Here is a 27,508-nt window from a genome sequence, read left to right on the forward strand (position 1 = left end):
AGCTTGGTTTGGGAAGTTTATAACGGTAATTTAGGAGTTTGACATGATTCGTAGTGAAGTTAATCACTCAGTGTTTTAGCGGCATTCTAAACCAAATCTGTGTATTTATTTAGTGGTTTATGTTGACGATATCGTTATCACTGGCAATGATCAAGATGATATCACTAATTTGAAACAACATCTCTTTCAGCATTTCCAGACTAAAGACCTCGCAAACTGAAATAATTTCTAAGTATTTAAGGTTGCTCAGTCCAGATAAAGCATTGTTATCTCTCATCGCAAGTATGCCTTAGACATTCTTGAAGAGACATGAATGATGGGATATAGACCCATTGACACTCCTATAGATACAAATGCTAAACTTTTGCCAGGTCAGGGGGAGCCACTTAGTGATCCTGGAAGGTATAGGCAGTTGGTTGGAAAGTTGAATAATCTCACAGTACTAGACTTGACATATTCTTTACTGTGAGTGTTGTCAGTTTATGACTTCCCCTTGTGATAGTCATTGGGATGCAGTTGTTCGTATTTTGCAATATATAAAGTCATCTCCAGGTAAAGGACTATTCTTTGAGGATCGAGGCCATGAGCATATCATTGGATATACAAATATTGATTGGGACGGATCACCCACTGATAGACGTTCTACATACGGATATTGAGCTTTAGTAGGAAGTAATTTGGTGTCCTGGAAGAGTAAGAAGCAGAGTGTGGTTGCTTGATCTAGTGCAAAAGTAGAATATCGAGCAACGGTTGTAGCAACTTGTGAGCTAGTTTGGATAAACAATTGCTGAGAGAATTAAAATTTGGAGAAATCGGTAAGATGGAACAATACTTGTGTGTGATAATCAAGCAACCCTTCATATCGCATCGAATCCAGTGTTCATGAGAGGACTAAGCACATAGAGATTGATTGTCACTTTGTCAGAGAAAAGATACTCTCGGAAGATATTGTTACAAAATTTGTAAAGTCTAAGTGATCAACTTGCGTATATCTACACGAAGTCCCTCACCGTTCCTTGTTTGTAACAAGCTAGGTACATATGACTTGTATGCACCAGCTTGAGGGGGAGTGTTAGAATATGAGTAGGAATAGGAATAGCATATAGAATCCTACTTGAAAAAGGAATGGAATGTAGTGTCTATAAATAGGGCCTCAATGTAATAATGTCATTACACAATTCAATAATAATATTTTCTCCATTATTTCTCACAAGAACTAGTAACAATAATAAGTATTACTAATATCAATCTTAAGAACTCTTAATTGGTTTCATTTGAGATAGGAACCTGCAGAGAATCCCACTAAAGTTTAGGAAAATCTACAGTGCTGCTTTGAAATGTGCAGTTACAGTAGTTTCAGGGAGATTTCTAGATATGTGGCAGAGGTCCACTTTTATAAAAGAAAAGCACAAACAAACATCTAACTAAAGTATAATTACACAGAAGTAGAAGGCCTTGAAAGGGGAACACATGACTCACCAAAAGAGTTGCGTAGTGCCTTGACTGCGTCAAAGTTTTTGTACGTATAGCCCACAAAACTTAAATCTTTGGGAGTTAATGACATCTATAAACATGAAACTTGAAGTCAGATAAGTAACTTAGAATTCTGATGCTGCAAAGACATAATAGTAGGAGATTATTTTGCATCAAATATTTCTTTTGAAATATGGATAATCTTCTTAAAGGTAATGTAGAAGAATACCAGGATGGGACAATTGAGACAAACTTTTAGATGTACCACAAATCATGCAGTCTGCAGCACAAAGGACTAGAGAGAACTTTATGATCCTTTCAGAATCTTGCAGTCATGCTCAAATACACGTTTCTAAAACCTTTGCATAAACACTTTTATAACCACTTCTAAATTGCAGCTAAGCTTTGTTTCATTATTTGATCATGTAAGGACATATATCACAATGAATACACATGTTTTCTGAATACAAAATGTTGTAACTTTTAGGAGGACTAATGCAAGGTTGGATGTACAAGAAATCGAAGTAAAAGATCAACTGTACTTTTTTGTCCTTCTTGGTAGTAAAAGATATTGACAGTAAAGTACTCGGTTAAAGAAAAAGATCTACTTTACTGACGATTCATAAAGCATGTTACACACGTGTCCAGTTAGGTAGGTTTTATCCAAAAGTCTGTATGCAATAATGTGGTGTCAGTTGGATCTAAGGCTATATATCTATCACTAAAAGAGAAAAAGAACTGGAAAATATATTAAAAATCTACAGGCCTCTGATTTTAACAGTTCTCAAAATTTTTTTTACAGGTCTCTGCAGTATATATACATATTTAGAGAGCTATTGATTTGCAATATCCAACATAGCTTGCATCTATATTTTGGATAAAAGTGGATGGACTGTTCTGAGTAAATCACTCTAAGCTTCTGTCTTTTGCTTATTGCTGCAGAATTTCAGGCAGGTGGCAGTTGTAAGGATGCACATATTTTATCAGTTCACTGGCCTTAAAACACTACTACATACAACAAAAGATACAAAAATACATACAGAAAAAAACTAGTGGTTACAAACCTTCCGAGAATGCCCTGAACTAGATCTTGCTGATGCTGGATTATCCATCTATGAAGAAATCCAGAAGGCAAGAATAGAGTTACTTGCAAGGAGAATCAGACTACATTTGAACTAGAATTACATGGGTGACAGACCAAAAATTCACTAAATCTAGTTTCAGAGACTAACATGTGAATCAAGCATATTCTTGTGAATAGGTAAATGAAAAAGTGAGGACTGCTAGTTTGAAAATCACGAAGTAAAATTGTCAGCATGAATCGTCTTTAAAAGAAGGCACTAAAGATCATGCACAATATTGTGTCACTAAAGCTAGACTTACCTAATACAAGAGTAGCAGTAAGGGTAGAATTTAGATCTCGACTTAAAGTTAGCTAGTCGAAAAGAATACGCTACTCATGGAGTAACAGAAAGCAACTGCTTTTAGAAAGTGAAACAACGAAGAAGGATTCAAATTGCAGCGTAAGAAACTCTAACAGTATTGTCTCAACTTATTTGTGAAAAGAGAAAGGAACAGCGCAAACTCTTTTGAAAATGGTCGTTATGGGACTCGCTGCAGATTGCAGCCTCTGAAAATTTAACTTAAAAAATGAGGCAATTCACACACTTCAACATTGTATAAAGGGAAACAGAGATCCTGGATTGAGGCTGAATGTTACTCCCATCAACCAAATTTTGTGCATGCTTGGCCCAAGAAAAAAGAAGCAAGCCTGGAGAGAATGGCATTTTGTTTCCTTTTCATAGGTTGCTTATCTAAGTTACAAGTCAAACAGTAGCTATGATTGTTGACAGTTTCTTGAAGAGCATATTTCACTTAAAAAATAGTGAAAGTCTAGTGATGATTATCGGCATACACAACGCAGGGCGCTCCTGAATTGTGCTCTTCATTTACAAATGGAGGGGAATGGACAATATTCAAGGTAGTTGATGAGTTGTAATATTCCAACTTCAGAACTGTAACAATCAGATGAGTTTTGATTGAAACAATGGCCAATAAGAAAGTTAAAAGAACAAAGAGGCGGATATATATATATGTGTGTGTGTATATATATATAGTAGTTTATCCGTACACATTTAAATTTAAGATAACAATAATATGTTGAACAATAAACAGTTACAACTTACAATTATACATACAACATATAACAATAAATAAAGTAGAAAGTAAGAAAACATGAATGAATGCAAGAAGATGACTTAAATCAAAACTAAAATAAAAAGAAAAAAGTAGAAGTAGAAGAAGCTGAGAATCAAACTGACAGTTAATAACTTGATACGCCATAATTGTACGTAAAATTTAGCATTCTATTTATGTCCCAAAGCGTTTAGAAATTATATCAATACATGAACATAATTGAGATCAAAATTTTTGATCTGCTATAATACTTGCAAAGGGCCTTAGGACCTTATTGCCGGTAATTGCAAGTTTTACTAGCACTCCCTCTCGAGGAATGATATGTCCATAGGTATTACCTGTTACATTGTTTGGAGTTCCATAGTTTTATATACTTCATAATAATACATACTTCATGTGCATATGGGTAAGTACATTATGGTTACGTAGAACAAACCATAATTTTTTATACCCTAAACAAAATTGGTATTAAAAAAAAAAAAAAAGATGTAGAAATCTTTTACATCACAAATGTGAAAACTACACATACTATTTTCTTAATATTTGGAAAAATTTAAATGTTCTTTTAAATGTCCTTTTAAATGTCCTTTATTTTACACCATAAGTTTTTTAGTTACTATTTACCATATATTTTAGCACTCCTAATTTAAGAAAAAATCTTACCATATATTTTAGTTTTGATCCCATATATTTTAGGATACAGTTTTATGAAAATAATCAAATAATAAATTGAGGAAAAAAGTGAAAAGACAATTTTATGTATTGCGGAGACTTTTACTGTAGGGCAAAAAGTACAAACAACATTTATAAGGCCCTTCACACTTTTAATATAGTATATATATATATATATATATATATATATATATATATATATATATATATATATATATATATGTAGAATGTGAATGTGAATGAATTTTTTTGTTAAAATGAAGAAATTACAAGAAAGTAGGAGACAGATTTATACTGGAATTATTCTTGGTAGGGGAGGACCTTTCTTTCTGACACATATTTTTGTATTTAACTGTTCTTGAGAATACCGGAGAAATGTTTATCTGGAACCAAGACTAATTCTCTAGCATCAATCTCTCTGATTCTTTCCTACCTCCTTCATTTCTGCAGATTCTGCAGACGCGCACACAAACACGCGCACGCACACGCACAAAGTTTCTTATTTTCTAAACCTAAGTGGAACACACACATTTATTATTTCCTCCAACTCTTGGCCTCCTTAAAACCCAAGTTCACTCCATGCCTATCTATAGCTATTATGTTCGAACTTCATCACCTAGTCAACAACTTCCCAGGCCTATATGTTCAACCCAAAATTAAAAAAAATGCATAATTGAGGAACACATGCCGTTGAATGTGAGAATAAGCATCGTGGGATTTATGTTATTTGTTTGAGAAATAATAGTGCTTCAAGAAACTGTCAATTTGAAGGTTCTGCAAATGCCTACAATGTGATTTGTATCTTTTAAAGGGCAGCCTACAAATGGAATGAAACTCTTAAGTGAGTAGGTCCGCATGCTTCACATGGTTTCAGAGGAAGCAGAGATCCCTATTCGAGTTTCACCATTGCCCCTAACAAAATATTTAGCGCACTTGACACAAGAAAAGAATCAAAACCACATGTGAGAGGGTGTGCTACAGATCTAAAAACAAATCAATGGAAGTCCACTCTCTTCACTACTTAACCTTTCGGATGAGGCAATTCACACAGTTCACCGATATTCTAAGCACACAGTGAAAAGAAAACACATGTTGCGGTCCATTTTGTAAGTTAATGCAGATTTTGGGCCAGCAATGTATAAATACACTTGTGTATGGACTGCATACATCTTACTCTCCCCAGACCCCACTTTGTGGGAATACACTGGGTTTGTTATTGTTGTTGTTGTAATGTACAAATAAAATAAGGAAAATACTATAGGTGTTACTAGGGGTGGCAAAACTATCCCAAACCCATCTAACCCGCCCAAGTTCTAATGGGTTTGAGCTAGAGTGATTTTAAAAATGGGCTGATGTGGGCTAGCCCAAGTTAACCCATCACAAATCATTAGCTCAAATGGACCCGTGATGATGCTAAACTTTGACCCACGAATATGCTCAATCTTAGCCTCTAGAGTTCTACCTTTAGTTTTTCTATTATTATTCTTTAGCCGCTTCGACTATTTATTCAGATGTTTCCTTTTTATTTTCTTAAAAAATCTGTAGAAAAAGAAAATCTCTATCTCCATTATTTTTATCCAAATAATCTTTTTAGCTAAGATAATGGATTTGCAATTACATTTTTTTTCATTTCATCTTTAGATACAATGACGATTTATTTTAACTATGTAATTTTTTCACAGAGTAGTTTTTTCAAGTGCCAAAAATTTCAAGGAATTAAGGAAAATATATTTAGTTTATGTTTGAGTGTACTGTAGGTAGAAACTAAAGTACATAAAAAAGTAGAATTATTCAACTATATTACAATATTCTAGTAACTTCTTTTTTGTGATCTGTATAGTTTCTTCTAAGAAAAATTTATCTAATAATGTAGACTTGAAGAGTATGAATTTAGTCAGATTCATTTTAAAGTCCAATATTTACTTCCAGTTCTAACTTAATACTATCAGTGTTCATATTTTTTGTGTGGGACAATATGACGTTATTAATACAACAACATGCTATTATTTTGTTCAATGTACAACCATCACTTATAGAAATAATTTAATTCTCAAATAGTATCAAAGACCCGGTGAAAAAAGTCGTTCCAACCTAAATTGTTAGTACACTGGTAAATATAATTTTGTTCAATGATGGGACAAGTTGGGCTAAACACATTGTTTAGCCCATCTTGACCCAATCCATCTTAGCCCATCTATACTTCGGGTAAGGTTGGGCAATGACCCATTTATTGCCTCAGCCCATTTTGACCTGCCCAAATACAGCCAACCCACCCATTTGCCACCCCTAGTGTTACAAATAGATGATCAAAAAGGTGTATGTCACTGGTTATGAAAGTCATCGACTTTCTCCAATAAAAAAATAAGACTCATTCACTTCCATAAAATACCTCATCATCAACAACAACGACATACCCAGTGTATTCCAACAAGAGGCGGGGGGGGGGGGGGGGGGGGTAGTAAAGAGTACGCAGTCCATACCACTACCTCTGATGAAATAGAGAGGCTATTTCCAATAGACCTTAGGCTCAGGACAGATAACAGTATAACAAACAAACAACATAAAAGCAAACCACAAAAAGGGATATCACACCGCTAGATAATAAAGGAAACAAGACACCCATAAAATACCTCATCATACTTCATAAAATTCTGGGTGTCCAGCTCTCCATTAACTTCCGGTTTGAAGGCTGCTTCCATTTCATACAGCCTATCCCATACAATATCCTTGAACCAAGGATGAGCCTGATACCAACCACTTTGAATAAATTTAATAGAAGAAACATGAAAGTTCTAGCGGAAACTGATTGGATGAATGATTCAATAGTACCTTTATTTGGTCTGAACCTCCAGTGCCCAGTCTATGTTCAACATCACATAGTAACCTACAAATAAGATCCTTTGCCTCGTGTGGAAGTTTGGTATCTTCAGGAAATCTTAGGTGATTTCTCCAGTGAACTATCTGGCAAGCAACCACACACATAAAGTTAGAATCTGATAGATTTGGCAGTAGCGGGAAAACCTGAAAAGAAGGTTAGCTTCAAGAAGGAGGAAATCAGCACATTGTAGTTGGTCTATTACAGAGACACATTCTCACAATAAACAATGATTGTAGCACTGGAATGCATATGACTGTGAATGCAATACACCTGCTGAGACTTTTAGTGTAAAAGGTAGAAAACCTAAACCCAATTGACCAAACAACACAGACTAATACAACAACAACATATCCAGTGTATTCTTACAAAGTGGGGCCTGGAGAGGGTACACGAGAGAACCCCCGCCAAAAGGACAAATAACAGTATAATTAACAAAAACATAAAAACAAACAAGCCACTAGATAATAAACGAAACAACACCGACCAAGTAATACTATAAACTAATTATCCAAAATCACAAATATCACCAAACACCACAAACAAGAAACTAAGAGACACATACAAAGCACTCCTCCCTACTATTAAGGACACACTCCTACCCACTAACCCTCTACCCTAATTCGCGTCTTTCACACCTTCCTATCAAGGGTCATGTCCGCCGAAAGCTATAACAGCTCCATGTCAAACCTAATCACCTCTTCAATATTCCTTCGACCTACCTCTACTCCGCCTAAAACCACCCATAGTCAGCCTCTCACACCTCCATACTGGGGCGTCCGTGCACGTCCTCATCACATGCCCAAACCATCACAACCTCATTTTCCGCATCTTGTGTTCCACCGAAGCCACTCCACCTTCTCTCGAATAACCTCATTTCTAACCTTATCTCCACCGGTAAGTCCACACATCCATCTCAACATCCTCATCTACGTCACCTTCAACTTTTGGATGTGGGAGTTCTTAACTGGCCAACACTCCACTCCATACAACATAGCCCATCGAAATATCACTCTGTAGAACTTACCTTTAAGCTTAGGAGGCACCTTCTTATCACACAAGACTCCCGAAGCGAGCCTCTACTTCAACCACCTTACACCAATAAGACATGTGATATCCTCGTCATTCTCTCTATTCCCCTGAATCATAGACCTAAGATACTTGAAACTATCCCTCTTCCAAATGGCCTGAGAATCCAATTCCACTACCACGTCCGCCTCAGGCGTCGAAACACTGACTCACATTTCAAATACTCCGTCTTGGTCCTGCTCATCCTAAACTTTATAGACTCTAGGGTCAGTCTCCAAAACCTTCAACTTATCATTAACTCCTCCCCAAGTCTTGTCAATTAGTACAACATCATCAGCAAATAACATACACCAAGGCACCTCCGCTTGAATACACCACGTCAAAACATCCATCAACAAGGAAAATAAAAACAGGCTAAGAGTCGATCCCTAATGCAACCCTGTCAAACTAGGAAAATGCTCTGAATCTCCTCCTACCGTCCTTACACGAGTCCTCGCTCCGTCTTACATGTCCTGAATCGACCTAGTGTACGCCCTACCTAAACTACTCCACTAATCTCCTCACGAGGTGAATGGCCTCAGCAGTCGAGTGACCTGAAATAAAACCGAACTAATTTTCGAAAATAGTCACGATCCTCCTCAACTCTACCATCTTTTCCAAACCTTCAGAGTATAACTCAACAACTTGATACCCCTATAGTTGTTACAACTATGAATATCCCTCTTGTTCTTATATAATGGAATCATCATACTCCATCTCCTAGCTTCAGGCATGCCATCCTAAAAATGATGTTAAACAACCTTGTCAGTCAGTCACTCCATCCCTGTACTGCTAGTGCTCCTCCAAAAATTCACTGGAATCTTCTCTAGCCCAATCGCCCTATCCTTAGACATCCTACGAATAGCACCTTTGACCTCCTCAATCTTTATACGCCTATAATAGCCATAATCGCAACATCTCTCTGAGTTGCCAAGCCCCTCAACACGAAACCTTTGTCCCCCATGTCATTCAAAAGTCTATGGAAATAGGACTTTCACCTCTTCCTAATGAGGACATCCCCCCCTTGATGCCTTCCCCCCGGTCAAGGTCACGGGCCCTTCGCTCCCTAGCCTTGGCAAGCCTATTGATACGAGCCAAATGACCATCTAAGCTTTTGATGACATCATGCGAAGCCAACACATGAAGAATCCGATTGTGGTCACATTGAGGGCATGGGAACACGCATGGGTGATTCGGGTGCAAGGAGTACAAGACCTTTCACAAGGATCCATGTTCGGGTTTGCAAAGTGTGTGAAGACATTTTTGAACCACTTCAAAGATTGGCACAAGTTGAAGAGAGGAGTAGGATCTTGCACTCCATGGCCACCCCTTCATTAAGGGCGTAATGGTCTTTTTACTCATGATAAAGTGTAAGGAGTTTACACTCCATGGGCGCCCTTTTGTCTACCCTTATTAAGGGTATTTTGATTTTTTTGTGCCTTTTCTTTACACTCTATAGGAGCCCCTTTTCATTAAGGGTATTTTGGTCTTTTATGTAATAAGCTATGTTAAAATATGAGTAGAAATAAAAATAGTATACAAAATCCTAATCCTACTTCGAAAAGAATTGTATTGCAGTGTCTATAAATAGGGTGTCAATGTAATTATGTAAACAATAATTCAATAATATTTTTCTCCATTATTTTTCACATGGTATCAGAGAGTTGGTGAGAAACTAAAAAGAAAACTTAATCACCATGCGTCAATTCCAATGACTGATTTGTGTCATTTTTTTATTTTGTGGGTTGTGTGAAAAATACAACACCACCAAGAGGATCGGGAAGCTCAGGCGAAAAAAACCCGACCAAAATCGTCGGAAAAATATCAGCCACTCGCCCACACGCGCCTGCCAGAGTTTTGAAATTCCAGCGAGATCTGTATCACGCGCCGCCGCGTGAGACAATTTTCGGTCAAATTTTTGAGTTGTTCTTTTTCTGTTGAAGTCGCCCAGTTATTCCGATCCGACCAATTCCCTTTTTCCCAATTTCGATCGCTGGAACCCTATTTCCGGCGACTTTATTTTTTTCCGGCAAGATTCCTCTTTCCAGTGAGGTTGCCCCTTCATTTCAAGGTTGTCCCTTGAGCTATTTCTTGATTCCAGTCTGTTTTCGGCAATCAAATCCAATTTTCTAGAGACTGACAAATTTTTCGGCGACTGAATTATTTTTTTTCTCTATTTAATCCTATGATTACATCTGAACCCTTAATGAAGAGATCAGACAATCAAATATCACAGTCCATGAAGAATTTACGAGGGAGAGGCCGATTTGGAAGATCTCAACCTAGGTGTAGTTATTGTAAAAGGCTTGGACATACTCGTGATGTATGCTATTCTCGACCTAAGTGTTATTGTAATAGGCTTGGACATACTCGTGGGATATACTATTCTTTACGTGGTCAACCATCTAAAAATATTCATGTTGCTCAGTCTAACACCTCAAGTGATCAACGGGTGTATTTATCTAATAAGGAATATCATGAGTATCTTCAGTATCGAGCAAGTCAGCATACATCTCTATCAATAGTCTCAACTGCACAATACCTTTGGATCATGGGTTGTGGACTCAGGTGCTTCTGATCATATTTCTGGTAACAAGTCACTTCTGTTTGATATTATTTATTCACAATCTCTTCTTGCTATTACTTTAGCCAATGGGATTCGAACAAAACCAGGAGTTGGACAAGCCATATCTTCTGTCACTCTAGACTCTGTTCTTTATGTTCTTGGTTGTCCTTTTAATCTTGCATCCGTTAGTCGTTTGACACGTGCCCTTCATTGTAGTATAACCTTTTTTTTATGATTCTTTTGTCATGCAGGGCCGTAGTACGGGACAGACGATTGGCATAGGACATGAATCACATCGCCCTTACCATCTTACCTCTTCAAATTCCTTCACATCATGCTCCGTTATAGACCCACCAGAACTTATTCACAAACGTTAGGGACATCCTAGTCTATCCAAGCTACAGAAGATGGTGCCCAGTTTGTCTAGTTTATCCACATTAGATTGTGAGTCGTGTCAACTTGGAAAACATACCCGTGCTACATTTGCACGTATATTGAGAGTCGTTCAAAGTCTATTTTCTCATTAGTTCATTCTGATATTTGGGGTCCTAGTAGAGTCAGTTCACCCTTAGGATTTCGTAACTTTGTTAGTTTCATTGATGATTTTTCACGGTGCACTTGGTTTTCCTAATGAAAGATCATTCTGAGTTATTTCCTATATTCAAAAGTTTTTGTGCCGAAATACAAAATCAGTTTGGTGTTTCCATGAGTAGTTTTCGTAGTGATAATGCCTTAGAATACTTATCCTCCCAGTTTCAGGAATTTATGACTCACCAAGGAATTATTCACCAGACATTATGTCCATACACCCCTCAACAGTACAGTATAGCCAAAAAAAAAATAGACATTTAGATAGCTCACACACTTCTCATTGAATCCCATGTTCCGCTGCGTTTTTGGGGCGATGCAATCCTCGCATCTTGCTATCTCATTAATAGAATGCCATCATCTTCGATTCAGAATCAGGTTCCCCATTCCATACTATTTCCTCAATCACATCTCTACTCTATCCTCCCTCATGTTTTTGGGAGCACTTGTTTTGTTCATAACTTAGTCCCAGGAAAAGATAAATTAGCCCCTTGTGCTTTCAAATGTCTTCCTTGGTTACTCTCGAGTTCAAAAAGGGTATCGCTGCTATTCACCTGATCTGGGTCGCTACCTTATGTTCCCGATGTCACATTCTTTGAATCTCAACCTTACTTTAAATCATCTGCTCATCTTGATATCTCTGAGGTTTTACATATACCTCCAGTCTTACCCACACCAATCTTTGAAGAATTTACAGTTACTTCTCCATATCCAGCTGCAGTGCCACCACTTTTGACTTATCACCGTCACCCGCATCCAGCAGATGATTCATGTCATGCGCGTGATGCTTCCCTTACAAGGGACCTGCATCCTCCTAGCCAATCAGTTGCACTTCAAAAAGGTATAAGATCCACTCGTAATAATAACCCACATTATACTTTCTTGAGTTATCATTGTCTGTCATCACCCCATTATGCTTTTGTATCATCTTTGTCCTCTATTTCCATACCTAAGACTACAGGTGAAGCACTTTCCCATTCAGGATGGAAACAGGCTATGATTGATGAAATGTCTGCCTTACATACGAGTGGTACTTGGGAGCTTGTTTCCCTTCCTGCAGGTAAATCTGCAGTTGGTTGCCGTGGGGTTTATATCGTCAAAGTTGGTCCAAATGGTCAGGTTGATCGGTTGAAGACTCGCCTTGTTGCCAAAGGGTATACACAGATATTTGGGCTTGATTATATTGACACTTTCTCTCCCGTGGCTAAAATAACATTTGTCCATCTTTTTCTCTCTATGGTGGTTGTTCGTCATTGATCTCTTTATCAGTTGGACATTAAGAATGTTTTTCTGCATGGTGATCTTGAGGAAGAAGTCTATATGGAGCAATCACCTGGTTTTGTTGCTCAAGGGGAGTCTAGTAGCCTTGTATGACGATTGCCAAGTCACTCTATGGTTTGAAACAATCCCCTCGAGCCTGGTTCGGAAAATTTAGCACAGTGATTCAGGAGTTCGGCATAATTCGTAGTAGAGCTGATCATTTAGTGTTTTATCGCCATTCTGAACCAAATTTGTGTATTTATCTGGTTGTTTATGTTGACGATATTGTTATCACCGACAATGATCAAGAGGGTATCACTAACTTGAAGCAACATCTCTTTCAACATTTCCAGACTAAAGACCTCGGCAGACTGAAATACTTTTTAGTTATTGAGGTTGCACAGTCCAGATCAGGTATTGTTATTTCTCAATGCAAGTATGCTTTAGACATTCTTGAGGAGACAGGAATGATGGGATGTCGACCTATTGACACTCCTATGGATCCAAATGCTAAACTTCTGCTGATGTCGACCCATTGACACTCCTATGGATCCAAATGCTAAACTTTTGTCAAGACAGGGGAGCCACTTAGTGATACTGGAAGGTATAGGCGGTTGGTTGGAAAGTTGAATTATCTCACAGTGACTAGACTTGACATCTCTTTTCCCGTGAGTGTTGTGAGTCAGTTTATGACTTCCCTCTGTGATAGTCATTGGGATGCAGTTGTTCTTATTTTGTGATATATAAAGTCATCTCCAGGTAAAGGACTACTCTTTGAGGATCGAGGTCATGCGCATATCATTGGATATACCGATGCTGATTGGGCAGGATCACCCTCAGATAGACGTTCTACATCCGAATATTGTGTTTTAGTAGGTGGTAATTTGGTGTCCTGGAAGAGTAAGAACAGAGTATGGTTGCTCGATCTAGCGCCGAAGTAGAATATCGAGCAATGACTGCAGCAACTTGTGAGCTGGTTTGGATCAAACAATTGTTGGGAGAACTAAAATCTGGAGAACCCGATAAGATGAAACTTGTATGTGATAATCAAGTAGTCCTTCATATTGCATCTAATCCAGTGTTTCATGAGAGGACCAAGCACATAGAGATTGATTGTCACTTTGTCAGGGAAAAGATACTCTCAGGAGATATTGTTACAAAATTTGTGCAGTCAAGTGATCAACTTGCAGATATCTTCACCAGTCCGCGTATTAATTACATTTGTAACAAGCTAGGTAAATATGACTTGTATGCACCAACTTGAGGGGGAGTGTTAGAATACGAGTGAAAATAGGAATAGTATACAAAATCCTAATCCTACTTCGAAAAGGATTGTATTGTAGTGTCTATAAATAGGGTGTCAATGTAATTATGTAGACAACAATTTAATAATATTTTTCTCCATTATTTCTCACCAGCTATAAATAAACTCTTTAGGCTTATTTTCTCATTTGTTGATTAATATTGAAACTTGAAAGACATTTCTCTTGAGAGGGAGTGTTTGTAGAGTAGGACTTGGAAAAGCCACTTGAAACTAGAGGCAATACATAGTGTGGATTCACTTGTGTTGCATTTTTGCTTAGAAACGTGGGTGCTTCAGGAGGTTGAGTTCCTCTTGTGTCTACGTAAGATCTTGGTGTTGCTCACATGAGTCATAGGGGTCTTTAGATTTGATACATCTTTTGGTTCTTATGGTTTGTATGTTCTTATGTCAAGATGTCTATCTTTACATTTATGCAATTAGTTTGTGTTTTGCTTCTTGAATCCGTGTGTTGTTGGCTTCTTTAGTATAGTCTTCATCTCATTTTCTTCTTTCTTAGCTTGGATCTATATCATTTGGTATCAAGAGCCACGTATTAGAATTGTTCCTACAATTCTAAGTCTTGGATTGTTGTTACCTTGAGAAAATCAACACAAAAAGAGAGTCAAAAATTCAAAAAAAAAAAAAAATTATTGTTCACGTTTTTATACTTTGGCAGATTTTTTAAACTTAGATCTAGGCAATTTTTGTGTGTTTTGTTAGTTTCTAGTGATAGATCCTTGTTCCCTAGCACTAATAGAGTCTAGATCAAAGATTTGAGCGAAGTCCAGGTTGTTTTGGACCATCCACCATTGTTGAGCTTGTGTTTGAAGAAACTTGAGGCTGGATCTTGTTTTTGGTGAAGGTGTTTGTGGCATTTGGGGTTGAAAGTGTGATATTTGTGTTTGGTTTGTCAAAGTGACCTTGGATCCTCGAGAAAAATCAAATTTCAAGTTCGTTTGCTTAAAGGTCAACTTTGGTCAAACCTTGAATGTTCTTGGTGTTCTTCAAGATCTTCATATCTTGTTGAAGAAGAATATTTAAAAGTGGTTGTTTGATCTTGAAAAAGTAAGAAAGAGAGTGTAGGAGTTTTTGTACAAAGAAGATTCCAAGCATATTCTAAGTCATCCAAAAGAAGAAGGGAACAAAAGGAATATTCAAGTACAATTGAAAGTACAAGGGGGGACCATCTCAAATTCAAACTCATTTGAGCTTGAAAAAGGCTCCAAACCTTGTATTTTCTTCCATAAAACCGAATTTCTACCTCTCTTGAGTGAAGATTGACCAAAATTCAAGGTTGAAGAACAAAAAAATTTCAAAATTCTCGACCAACCACAAGCTGCCACGTTATCACTCTTGTACAACCGAATTTTTAACTCAAATTTTGATTTCTTAGTTTCTAACCCTTGTTTCTTAGTTGCATTTTGTTGATTCTAGTGCTAATTGACAAACCAGTAATTGTCTACTAGGTTGTGAGTTAGTTTTGAGTCCTTTTCTTTCGTGTTTACGTTCTTTGTGTACATTTCTCTTTTTGTGATTCGTTGTAGTTTGTTGGTTCAAGTCCAAACAAGCTTTATTCGAGTCGTTTCAAACGAAAATCTATTCCGGACAAGAGCATACTCATCCCTCAATTGCTCATGGATTACAAGCCAACTTTCAACACTTGTGAAGCCAAGTGTGAGGTAAACAAAGGAGAGAGAGTGGTGAGGATATTTTGAACTAACATTGTTTGTTGTTTTGTAGGTGTTTTCTTAGGTACATTGGCAATGGAAGGAACCACTTCTCAAACCGTAGACAACAATACTCTTGATACTTTCAAGGCTTCTCTTGAAGCTATCAACCGAACTCTTGAAAGGTTGGGGTCGGATATTAGAACAATGAAAGGGGATATTGGGACAATCAAAGGTGATGTGTCAACATTGAGTGGGAGGATAGATCAAGTTGAGAGTCAAAGGAACTCCCGACCCTCTACCTCCTCAAATCCACCAAATCCAATTCCTCTTGTCCAAGCGCCACTTAATACGAAACTCCCTTGTGATGAGAGCCCCCCAAAGGAGAAAGTGGGTTGCCATGACACACACCAAGGTGAAGACCGCACCTCATGTGAGCTACAAGGTAAAAATGCTATCTCCTACACTCCTACAAGCTTAGAATGTTGTGGTGTGGCTAGTAGTAGCCAAATGGATGTAGCTGGTGGATTGCCTTGAGGAGAATGGCATGAGTCTTCCCTTTGTGATACTCTTAGTATTGCTAGGTTGCAAGAAGATCCAATTCTTGTTGTAAGTAAGCAAGCACTAGTTGATCCTATAGATGACAAAATTGATTCTTCTCGTAAGAATGATTTGTGTCCATCTAGTGCTAGCACTTGTGACTTGAATAAGGGTCCGTTGCCATGTAATGAGAGTATTCACGCACTAGTTGACCCTTGTGAAAACCAAGGTGAGTCTAAGTTCGTATGTGAGTTGCCGGCAACTAGTGAGGGTGTGCACAATGATCAACTTGCTCATAAATGTAGTTCACTACTTGAGCATGTGTATGTTGTACTTGACGAGTCTCAAGTTAGTGATGATGTTGATAGAGTTGATCATGAGATTGGAGATGATTCTTTGAGCATGTTGTGTGATGAAAGCCTTGTTTTTGCTCATAGAAATCGTGGAATAACCAATCGGGTGAAGGTGACCTTGATGTGCTTGAATGTTTAGGGAACCGGAATTGTGCTTGTTCTTGTGAAGGTGGTTTTGATTGTGATCCATTTGCTGCCCGTGGTGGTTTATATCTATGTGTGGATTGGTCCTTTGAAAGAGAAGGTGATATTTGCTTAGGGATTCCATCTACTTCTTCTTTGTGTGTTTCCTATGATGAGCATATTAATGGTTATGAACTTGAAAATAGTGAATACATGCATAAGGAAACAATAGTTGGAGTTGACTTGTGTGACACCTTTCTCTACCCTCTTCTTGTTCATGATATTACTAATGGTAGTATAGAGGGTGCGCCTAATTTTGGGGATGGCACCATAGAGGAAATTGGGAATAGTCGAAACCTATGTCCTTGGGTACTTCACCCATTTGACCCCGGTAACCTTTTGGGATGTAGATATTGTTATACATCCGACTTGATGCTTGGTCAACACGACAAGCAAGGTTTGATTGAGAGTGTTGGTATCCTTCCCTATGATGGAAAGTCGATCTTGTGGACTCACAACCCACTTGATAGAGCCAAGTTGTGCATAGAGGGGAATTTCCAACAAGGTTAAGTGTTCGCTAAAGAAGGGGAGTAATAAAAGGAACCAAGAGAGTTCACCCCTAAGTGTTTCCACTCTTGACCAAGGTATCGCTACTTGTAGGTCAAGGAAAGAGTTCCCTCTTGAAAACACTTTAGATGAATTCCATTCTTATGATGCCCTTCTTTGTGACTTGGTTTTGATGAGAGACCTTTTTCTCAAAGGTGGTTTCATGATTGAGGGCCCAAGGGCAATTATGCCATTGCCTTTTTGGGATATTATCCATGTACTTGCATCCATACTTCACACATTTGAGCTTAAGTTGTGTGGACCACGACTTGTGGATGCCAAATTGAATTTTTTTTGGTGGAAGAGTTCAAGGATGTTAAAGGCTTCTTGTCACCTTCATGGGGTCGGACAAGTTGAAGTATCTTGTAGGACTTTTGGGAGCACGCTTAACATCATTAGTAGAGGGAAACCAAGTTCTTGGGAAAACTACTTATCTTGGATTGGTTTGTTGCATAGTAGTTTCCCTATTCTCCCTAATTGCAAGGCTCCAGTGATGAAATTGCTTCCCTCAGGAAGTTGGTTGAAAGGGAGAGGTCTTATGTACTTACCGTGTCTCATTCTCTCTGTGTGTTCCTATTTGTGAATACATCTTTGAAGAGGATAGTATCCTTAGTACCTTTCTCCATTACATTACCTTTATGCATATGATGATATTCATAATTTTGTTGAATCTATATCGTATGTTGGCATGAATTGCCTAAAAGGAAGAACTTGTATGTGCTTAAATGCTTTGATTTCATCTTTGTGTACATCACGTGCTAAGTTTTTTGAGCCAAATGGCATTCTCATAGATGGTAGCACCTTGGATGATACCTTTACATTTGATTCCTTTCTATACTACCTCTTTGCTTATGATGACATCCATGATAGTTTTGGATTGGCTTTATGCAGAGGTAAGATATTTGTTGGTTGGTTCACTTGTTTGAGTGACATTGCTATATGTTTTTCGTGGACTTTAACTTCAGTTGAGTGACCACTCTTGATGTGGTCTTTTGAAGAGGTGATGAAGCAATTGTCTTATGGCTCATAAGGTAAAGGTAATCTAACCTTTTGTATCTAGTGATGCCATTATGACCATTATGGTTTCCTTACCTCTTGGTGATTTCCTTAGCCAATTCTTTTGTGCATTCTTAAATAGATTTCTAATGTTTAACACGAAGGATCCTTGGTTATATTCCCAGTGTGTACCACCTTTCATGGTGATGCTATTTGTTGTACTAACCCTAACCCTCATGCCATGAGGATGTTGTGTTTGTATGTCCTTTCTTTGCCATGAGCAAGGTGTGGATTCGAGGTCGAATCCTTTTCAAGAAGGGGAGGATGATACGATTCAAATGACCATCTTAGTTTTTGATGACATCATGCGAGTCCAACACATCAAGAATCCGGTTGTGGTCACATTAAAGGCATGAGAACACGCATGGGTGATACGGGTGCAAAGAGTACAAGACCTTTTACAAGGAGCCAAGTTTGGGTTTGCGAAACGTGTGAAGACCTTTTTGAACCACTTCAAAGCGTTGACACAAGTTGAAGAGAGGAGTGGGAGTCTTGCACTCAATGGCCGCCCCTTCATTAAAGGCGTAATGGTCTTTTTACTCATGATAAAGTGTGAAGAAGGAGTTTACACTCCATGGGCGCCCTTTTGTCTACCCTCATTAAGGGCGTTTTGGTCTTTTTGTGCCTTTTCTTTACACTCCATAGGATCCCCTTTTCATTAAGGGTATTTTGGTCTTTTATGTAATAAGCTATAAATAGACTCTTTAGGCTTATTTTATCATTAGTTGATGATTGATATTGAAACTTGAAAGACATTTCTCTTGAGAGGGAGTGTTTGTAGAGTACGACTTGGAAAAGCCACTTGAAACTAGGGCAATACATAGTGTGGATTCACTGGTATCGCATTTTTGCTTAGAAACGTGGGTGCTTAAGGAGGTTGAGTTCCTCTTGTGTCTACGTAAGATCATGGTGTTGCTCACATGAGTCATAGGGGTCTTTAGATTTGATATATCTTTTGGTTCTTATGGTTTGTATGTTCTTATGTCAAGATATCTATCTTTACATTTATGTAATTAGTTTGTGTTTTGCTTCTTGAATTTGTGTGTTGTTGGCTTCTTTAGTATATTCTTCATCTCATTTTCTTCTTTCTTAGCTTGGATCTATATCATAGGCAAGCCTATACAACTTCTTATCCCCGTCTTTCTCCTCTAAAGCCTATATAAGCTCTCGAAAGTTGTTGTCTTAGCCGTCATAACTGCTAACTCAGCCTCTTCCTAGCTAACTTATACTCCCCCGATTCGTCTGTTTCTCCTCGTCATCCTTACTCTCAACCAACTTTGCATAAGCCACTTTCTTAGTCTCCACCTTCCTTTGACTTTTTCGTTCCACCACCAATCCCCCTGGTGATTGCCTAATCGGCCTATCGAGACACCCAACACCTCTCAAGCTGCCTCCCTGATGCAATTGGCGGTCATCGTCCACATATTATCCACATCCCCCCTACTCTCCTAAGCCCCCTTAGTCGTCAACTTCTCCCCTTTCTCCAAAGCACTGGCCAAAGTCAAGATCCCACTTATCTTGGGTCGATCCTCCACACCTATTTTCATTCTGCTCTTCTTGATTTAAGTCCATTACCACTCACCAGTAGCTTATGTTAGGTCGAAAGATTCTCGCTAGGTTTATAGTCTTTACATAGCGCTATATAACCCTTCCTAAGGAGCAAAAAATCTATCCGAGTCTTGGCCACTCAACTACGAAAGGTAATAAGGTGCTCCTTCTTAGGGAAGCTCGAATTCGCTACTACCAACCCAAAAGCCCTAGCAAAATACAAAAGTGAGGCTCCTCCTTCATTCCTTTCCTCGAAATCGAAACCTCCATGCACATCATCATAGCCTCTTGATAACGACCCGATATGCCTATTTAAATCGCCACCTACGAAAAGCTTCTCAGTGCTCGGGACGCCTCTCACCGCCTCATCCCAAACCTCCCCAAAGCTCTTCTTCTCCTCCCCGTCCAAGCCCTCTTGCGGCGCGTAGGCACTAATAACAGGCTAATCTAAGTTGTTAAGCATTAGGTAGATAGGTCTTAGACATCATCTGTCCAAGTTGTCACAGGCATCAGCAAAGAAAGGTGGTTCTTACTTAAACGGGATTACGTACAAAGCATTTTAGTTCTTTGTATGTGGACATTTCGCGTTAAGTTCTTAGCATCAAACTTTCCTACCATTCTCTTGATTTTTAAGAGTGAAAGAAGCAGGACACTTTCTGTTATCCCAGCAGCAACAGTAGATATCCTTATGATACAAAAAGGGAAAAGGGTCAAATTTACCCCTCTATTGGGGAAAATTGGCTAAATATACCTTTTATCATACTTTGAAGTCAAATTTACTCTTGTTGTCATACTTTGGGGCCAAATTTATCCTCTACTTTGGAAAATTGGCTAAATATATCCTTCTCATACTTTGGGGCCAAATTTACCTTCGATGTCATACTTTGGGATCAAATTTACCCTCATTGCTACGAAACTTTTCACATGTACCCTTCCTTTAATAGAAAAGTCCAAATCAACATTAAATGCCCAATTTTTAAAAAACAAAACAAACTCTAATCTAACTAGCCTGACCCAACTCGAGCCACGAAAAAGCCACAAACAAATATACCTCTCTCAATTCTGTTCATCAAATTTTTCCAACAAGATTAAACTACTGGATATTTATCAGTCCATAACTCATGAAAAATGAATTTGCATCAAACACAAATAAATATACCCCTCCCTCAGTTCATGGATCCGCAGAGAGCTTATGAAAAATGACAATTAGCGGTCAAATGCAACAGATTAGGCTCACTGATATTTCTTTGCATGATTGAGTTAAGACGTCTCCTTATGTGCCAATTGTGACATCTCTTCATATCTTATGTTTTTATATGCAATTTGGATCTACACAATTTTTTCATCATGTAATTTGCTCAGAAAACTTATTCACTGATTCTAGAATCTAGATGCATATAAAATTGCACACCAAATTTTGAAATTCAAACATATCAGGAACAGGAGCAGAGTTTGTAATAGACATTTTCTCAAGTTGCATGCTTTGCATTATCCCATTTTATTTTACTTTTATTCATTTATAAACAACTTACCAGTGTTGCACGTTGAAAGAGAAGTATATTTGTTCATTGAAAAAAATTCGACAAACAGAATGGAGGGGGAGTTATATTTATTCGTGTCTCTTTCATGGATCGGATTGGACGGGTTAAATTAGGGTGCATTTTACTTTGAAAAAAGAGTCATTTAACGTTGATTTGGTTTTTCCTATTAAAAAAGGAGTACATGTGAAAAGTTTCCTAACAACAAGGGTAAATTTGACCCCAAAGTATGACATCGAGGGTAAATTTGGCCCCAAAATATGACGAAGAGTATATTTAGCCACTTTTCCAAAGTAGAGGGGTAAATTAGCCCCAAAGTATGACAACGAGGGTAAACTTGACTCCAAAGTATGATAAAGGGTATATTTAGCCAATTTTTTAAAGTTGAGGGGTAAATTTGACCCTATTCCCAAAAGAAAACATACTTGAAGGAAGAAAACATAAAGTAAGGATGTTACCTTTCTACAAGTAGTTATCGGATCATCAGCATAGAATGGAGGGTAACCAATGAGCATTTCATACATAATTGCACCAAGGGACCACCTGCATGTAGTGTATGGTAGATAAAAGATGAGAAATACATTAAGCAAATCATGGTTTATTTTTCTTTAGAAAATAACTAGATATTATGCAACAGGTTAGATAAGAAAAGCATTTTCCTGCAGTCCTCATCAAACTAAGTGAAAACATAGGTTTGTGGAAATGGCCAAGCTATCGGTGAAATTCCAGAAATCCCAAACTATAAATGTGTCTCATTCCACTAGATTCTCTTGTTTTTGCTTGGATGCTATATTTATTTGTTTGCTGCTAATTGGTATTGCTAGATGCAATTTAGATAAGATGGACAAAGAGGTGCCACAAATTTTACTGCCTCTACTTCATTTTATCATAGACAAGGAGTTTAAGAAAAGAAGGATTTCTACGACAGGCTGAATATGACACATCAAAAGTGCCCTTAGTATCTAATGGTTTTAAACGTGTCATGTCAATTCGGATAAAATCAAAATGTGAAAACTGAACAATTTCCAAATATAGAAATATGTCAATCTTTTCAGAGCAGATTGAAAGAAAAGAGTATCTTATAAAATAAAACATAAAGAGTACTGTTTTTTAATTATCATTATCAGTAAAAGGTGCCACCACATATGTTAGAAATCAGACTAATCAAAAGAGAAGTATACGAGGAAAATATTGGAAAGGAAATCCATCAATTAGCTCAATGATCAGTAAAGTTCCCTTGTCAGATTTATATACTAACTTGAACAAGGTTTTGATATTGACATTTAGATATTTGTCAGGTGATCTATTGCAAAAAAGCTAATTCTAATTTCAGGATAAACACTAACCAATCACATTCCATTCCATATCCTTTCTTCAATAGTACCTCAGGAGCAATATAGTCTGGTGTACCAACTGTTGAAAATGCCTTTCAGATGATGGAAGAAGACAAATATTAGTTCAAATACATAATAGAATTCGATACTTTCTAAATAACACAGAAATAAATTAACCATCTACAAAAGTGAATATTAAGATTATATCACAGAGTTATTGGCGCATTGCAGAAAAGCATTCTTCCATTGTCTGAAATACAAGCCAATACAACTTCTCATTCCTTCAATGATCTGGTTTTATACAAGCGGAAGTGTTTGTAACAAGAAAAACTTATGCAATTATAACACAAAAAATTGTATCTTTACACGCATCAAAAGTTATAAATTTATTTTAGGTTTCAAAGGGCATAACAAACAGTAGATTCAAATAACATGCCACTGGATGTTACTCAATTGGAAGTACAATTGACAAAATCTTTTTACTTAAAACATAGATCTTTCATGGTTTAACTGATATAGAAGAGTTTTTTTAAAAAAAGTTAAAGCAGGGCTCAAAGGCCCTTTTATTGAAAAGCAAAATCAGCTATTTACAAAGGCCTAGTCCAAAAATGAACTAATATAGAAGAGAACACCTGCTTCACACTTGATGTCCCATGCTTTTGGTATATTGGAAAATTTGTCCGTTAAGTTATTGTGAACTAACTGAATTATTCAATTTTTGGATGTATTTTTTTATAAGGTAAAAATTTTTATTTCTGTGAAAACAAGAAGTTCACCACCAAATAGATAGCCTACACGAAATATGAGTCTCAACAAAGTACACCAAATTTTATACATAGACTGGAACCTAATGGGTGCCAAAAGAAAATGAGAAACAAGAATTCCTTGTATGTACAAAACTGTTTTCTACATGATCAAAGCTCTCTATTCCTATCTTTCCATGGAACCCATATAAGAGCTAGTGTAACAACATCCTATGCTTTGTTTCTTCTCTTCCTTCTTTCAAAGGCAAAGCCGTGTAGAACTTCTTTCATTATATGTTGTGGATCCATGAAGATAACTAAATTAAGAAATTAATTATATATTACTAGCAGTCTTATTTATTATTCTAGAATAGGATTTACTTTAGCTATCTTTATTAGTATAGAAAGGGTTTTATGTTTTCTACTTTCATAAGGATTAGACTTTCTAGAATAGGGTTTTATGCTTCCTACTACCCTAAGGATTGGACTTATGACTCCTATTCAAAGGGGTTTTGAAGAATAAATCAATAAATCGTATTTCAGCAAAAAGCAAGAGATTGAAGTTCTCTTTTGCATTGAACTCTAAGGTCTCAGCCTCACTTTAACAAGCTAAATTTATATATCGCCACGTGATTTGATCCTTCCCTAAAGATCCTAACACTATACCCAATATTGTCGATTGTACACAACCAATTCAACACTATCCACAACATCTTAGTTACCACCTTGCGTTTTATTTGTTAATCAATAAATTTCAAATTAGTGTCATGGAATGTTGGGGGAGTGAACAATAAGGATAAAAGAACAATCGTCAAAACATTAGTATTAAGGCTGCATACAATAGACCCTTGTGGTCTGACCCTTTCCCCAGGCTTGCGCATAGCGAGAGTTTTAGTGCACCGGGCTGAACTTTTTATATTTGTTTCTAGGAAACTTAAAGTCTAAACTAGAGGGGGGATATCATAGAGGTGGTTAAGTGGATATGGGGAGGTAGATGGGTTAGATTTGCTTGTTCGAAAGCTAGTGGCACAAAAAAGGGTATTATGATGGTGTGGGATAGTAGGATTTGGAAGGGGAAAATACTTGAATTGGTGCTTATACTTTGACTTGAAAATTTGGGGCACAATTGCAAAACTTCTTGAAAAGATATGACACTTGAGCCTAACTCAACCCCAAAAGATAGATCATGAGGGGAGAATTGCCCAAGTACATATAAGGAGAACAATTGTTCATCACGTTTCCAATGTGAGACTCTTTAGGCTCCCACGCATATATATGGGGCCCAACATTGGTGATCATTAATTGGGATGGGTCTGGCTCTAATACCATGAAACGATATGGCACCTGGGTCTAACTCAACCTCAAAAGCTAGCTCATTAGGGGAGGATTGCCCAAGTACATATAAGGAGACCAATTGCGCGTCCTTTTTCCGATGTAGGACTCATGGCACTTCTCGTCATATGACTGGTGTATATGTACCTAACTGCTACAAAGAAAGGAAGACACTGCTAGATGAGATTGGATCTTTAAGGGAACTAATGGAAGGGCCATGGGCTGTATATGGTGACTTTTTCATGTCACCAGAATTAGCTCCGAGAAGAGGAAGTGCAAGAGAAGATCAAGAGTATGGTGGGATTTTTTCGATTTCATAGAAGATATGAACCTAATTGATATCCAGCTTGAGGGATGAAATTTCACTTGGTTCAAAGGGGATAATCATGAGACAACTTCAAGAATTGACAGGATTCTTATTTCTAAAGAATGGGATGACAACTTCAGCAATATCAAGCAATCCCTTTTCCAGAGATTACTGTCTGACCACTTCCAAATAGCCTTACAATATAGTTCTTGGGTCAAGAACACGAATTATTCCAAGTTTGAAAACTGGTGGCTAGGATCTGGAGGATTTACTGATAGAGTTAGTGATCGGGAACTCTTTCAATTTTCTCCTATTGGAGACCAGACTACATTCTTGCCTGCAAAATGAAGGCTCTTACAACGAAGTTAAAGGAATGTGCCAAAAGTGGGCAAGAAAACTTGAGTTCACAAAGAAGGAAGCTGCGTGGTCAGATGGCAAAGTTGGATTTGGTACTTGGTGAGAGAGCTTTAATTACAACAACATACACTTTGGTACTTGGTGAGAGAGCTTTAACTACAACATACCCAATGTATTCCCACAAGGTGAGGTCTGGGGAGGGTAAAGTGTATGAAGTCCATACCATTACCTCAGATGAAGTGCAGAGGTTGTTTCCGATATACCCCTGACTCGGGACAGATAAGAGTATAACAAACAAAAAATATAAAAATAAACAACAAATTGGGATACAACACCACCAGATAATAAAAGAAACAAGACACCAACAGAGTAATACTATAAACTATTTATTCGAAATCACAAACTTCGTCAAAAGACTACAGACAAGAAACTACAGGTATAGATACAAACAAACCACTTCTCCCTACTATTACAACTACACTCCTACCCACTAACCCTCTACCCTAATTCGTGTCCTCCACACCTTCCTATCAAGGGTCATGTCCTCCGTAAGCCGTAACTGCTCCATGTCAGGCCTAATCACCTCTCTCCAATATTCCTTCGGCCTATCTCTACCCCTCCTAAAACCATCCATAGCCAGCCTCTCACATCTCCGTACTTGGGCGTCCGTGCACCTCCTCATCATCATATGCCTGAACCATTGAAAGCTCACTTCCTGCATCTTGTCTTCCACCGAAGCCACTCCCACCTTTCCTCGAATAACCTCATTTCTAACCCTATCTCCCCTGGTAAGTCCACACATCCATCTCAACATCCTCATCTGCGCCACCTTCAACTTTTGGATGTCGGAGTTCTTAACTAACCAACATTCAAAAAGAAAGTCAGTCTTAAAAAAGCTCTCAGGCACAATGTTTGAGGAAACACCCTAACCACTCTAGTCTCTCTCTCTTCCTTTCCGGTGGTCCTTCCGACCACCGGAATTCTCTCATTCTTTCTCCATCCTTTCTTTCTCACTCCTTCTTTCTCTTTCTTGGATAGCCTCAGATGGACGACAACATCTACTTTGTAGTAGGTTTCAAGGCCTATGACGTCACCAGAACACCTGGAACGGCGGGGTCTGGTATGATTGGACAGAAAGGAACAGGAACTCTATCACAAGAACGAATGCTAAGACAATGGAGTGGATTACACAGGTATTACGAGAAGCATCACAAACGAAGGGTAAAGTGGTGACGAGGTGGAAGAAAAAAGATGCCTTTACAGAGGTCTTTTGCTTTAGGAACTACGACAAATATGGTTGTTATATCAGTCTCATAATTGTAAGAGGTAGAAGGAGGGGGGTTATCATTATCCCTGAGTTGACGTTTAACTCAAGCTGGATGAATATAGCGGAAAAGGTGGGAAAATTCATCAACAGACACAATAATGTGATAAACGTGGGAACATAGGTTGGTAGACAATGACACCACATATGCAGAAATGCTAAGGAGCATTAAATGGAGTAATAAAGAAAGAAAGGAGCCGGAAACAGAGCAAATCTTAAGTAGGGGAACAGAATATTCATTAATGACAAAGCAAAAGAATGCAGTAAAGTGCTAAAGAGAAGTCTAGTGGGTTTCTTTGAAAATAGAGCTGGTGAAACACCAACTCTCTCAGAAATCCGAGGTTGGGCAAACAAGCTGTGGAAACAGGCTCATGGCTTGAGTGTATACGAAGTGGGTCATGGCCAATTCCTATTTGAGTTTGCTTTTAGGACCGGCAGAGCAGGTGATTAAGGGGGACTGGGTTTGGAAGAACTCTCCCGTCACCCTTCAATGGTGGAACCCGACAATAGGTACAACGAATGGAAGGGGTAAATCTAAAACAACATGGATCAAAATTGTTGGATTACCACTGCAATTTTGGGCCCAAAGTGTTTTCAAGGCTATTGGAGATTTTTACGGGGGATGGGTAGAGACAGGGGAGGAGACCCAATTACGAAATCATCTGAAATGGGCAAGAGT

General features: G+C 38.0%; 1 protein-coding gene across 5 annotated transcripts in view; it reads right to left on the bottom strand.

The window, feature by feature from the left end:
• The window catches only part of LOC107838985 (serine/threonine-protein kinase 38), an 82,005-nt gene that overhangs the window by 24,281 nt on the left and 30,216 nt on the right, over positions 1-27,508 (bottom strand). For 3 of the 5 annotated variants that reach the window (XM_047395335.1, XM_016682300.2, XM_047395338.1), the window contains exons 6-11: positions 22,779-22,858; positions 21,891-21,975; positions 7,171-7,302; positions 6,972-7,085; positions 2,538-2,585; positions 1,480-1,564 (exon numbers count right to left, since the gene is read on the bottom strand). In XM_047395335.1, coding sequence (XP_047251291.1) covers positions 1,480-1,564; positions 2,538-2,585; positions 6,972-7,085; positions 7,171-7,302; positions 21,891-21,975; positions 22,779-22,858 — 544 coding nt within the window. The remainder of the gene's footprint in view (positions 1-1,479; positions 1,565-2,537; positions 2,586-6,971; positions 7,086-7,170; positions 7,303-21,890; positions 21,976-22,778; positions 22,859-27,508) is intronic. The other 2 variants (XM_047395336.1, XM_016682301.2) reach the window with 2 other exon arrangements.

The sequence above is a fragment of the Capsicum annuum genome, chromosome 8, assembly GCF_002878395.1.
Source record: "Capsicum annuum cultivar UCD-10X-F1 chromosome 8, UCD10Xv1.1, whole genome shotgun sequence".
NCBI classification, from domain to species: domain Eukaryota; kingdom Viridiplantae; phylum Streptophyta; class Magnoliopsida; order Solanales; family Solanaceae; genus Capsicum; species Capsicum annuum.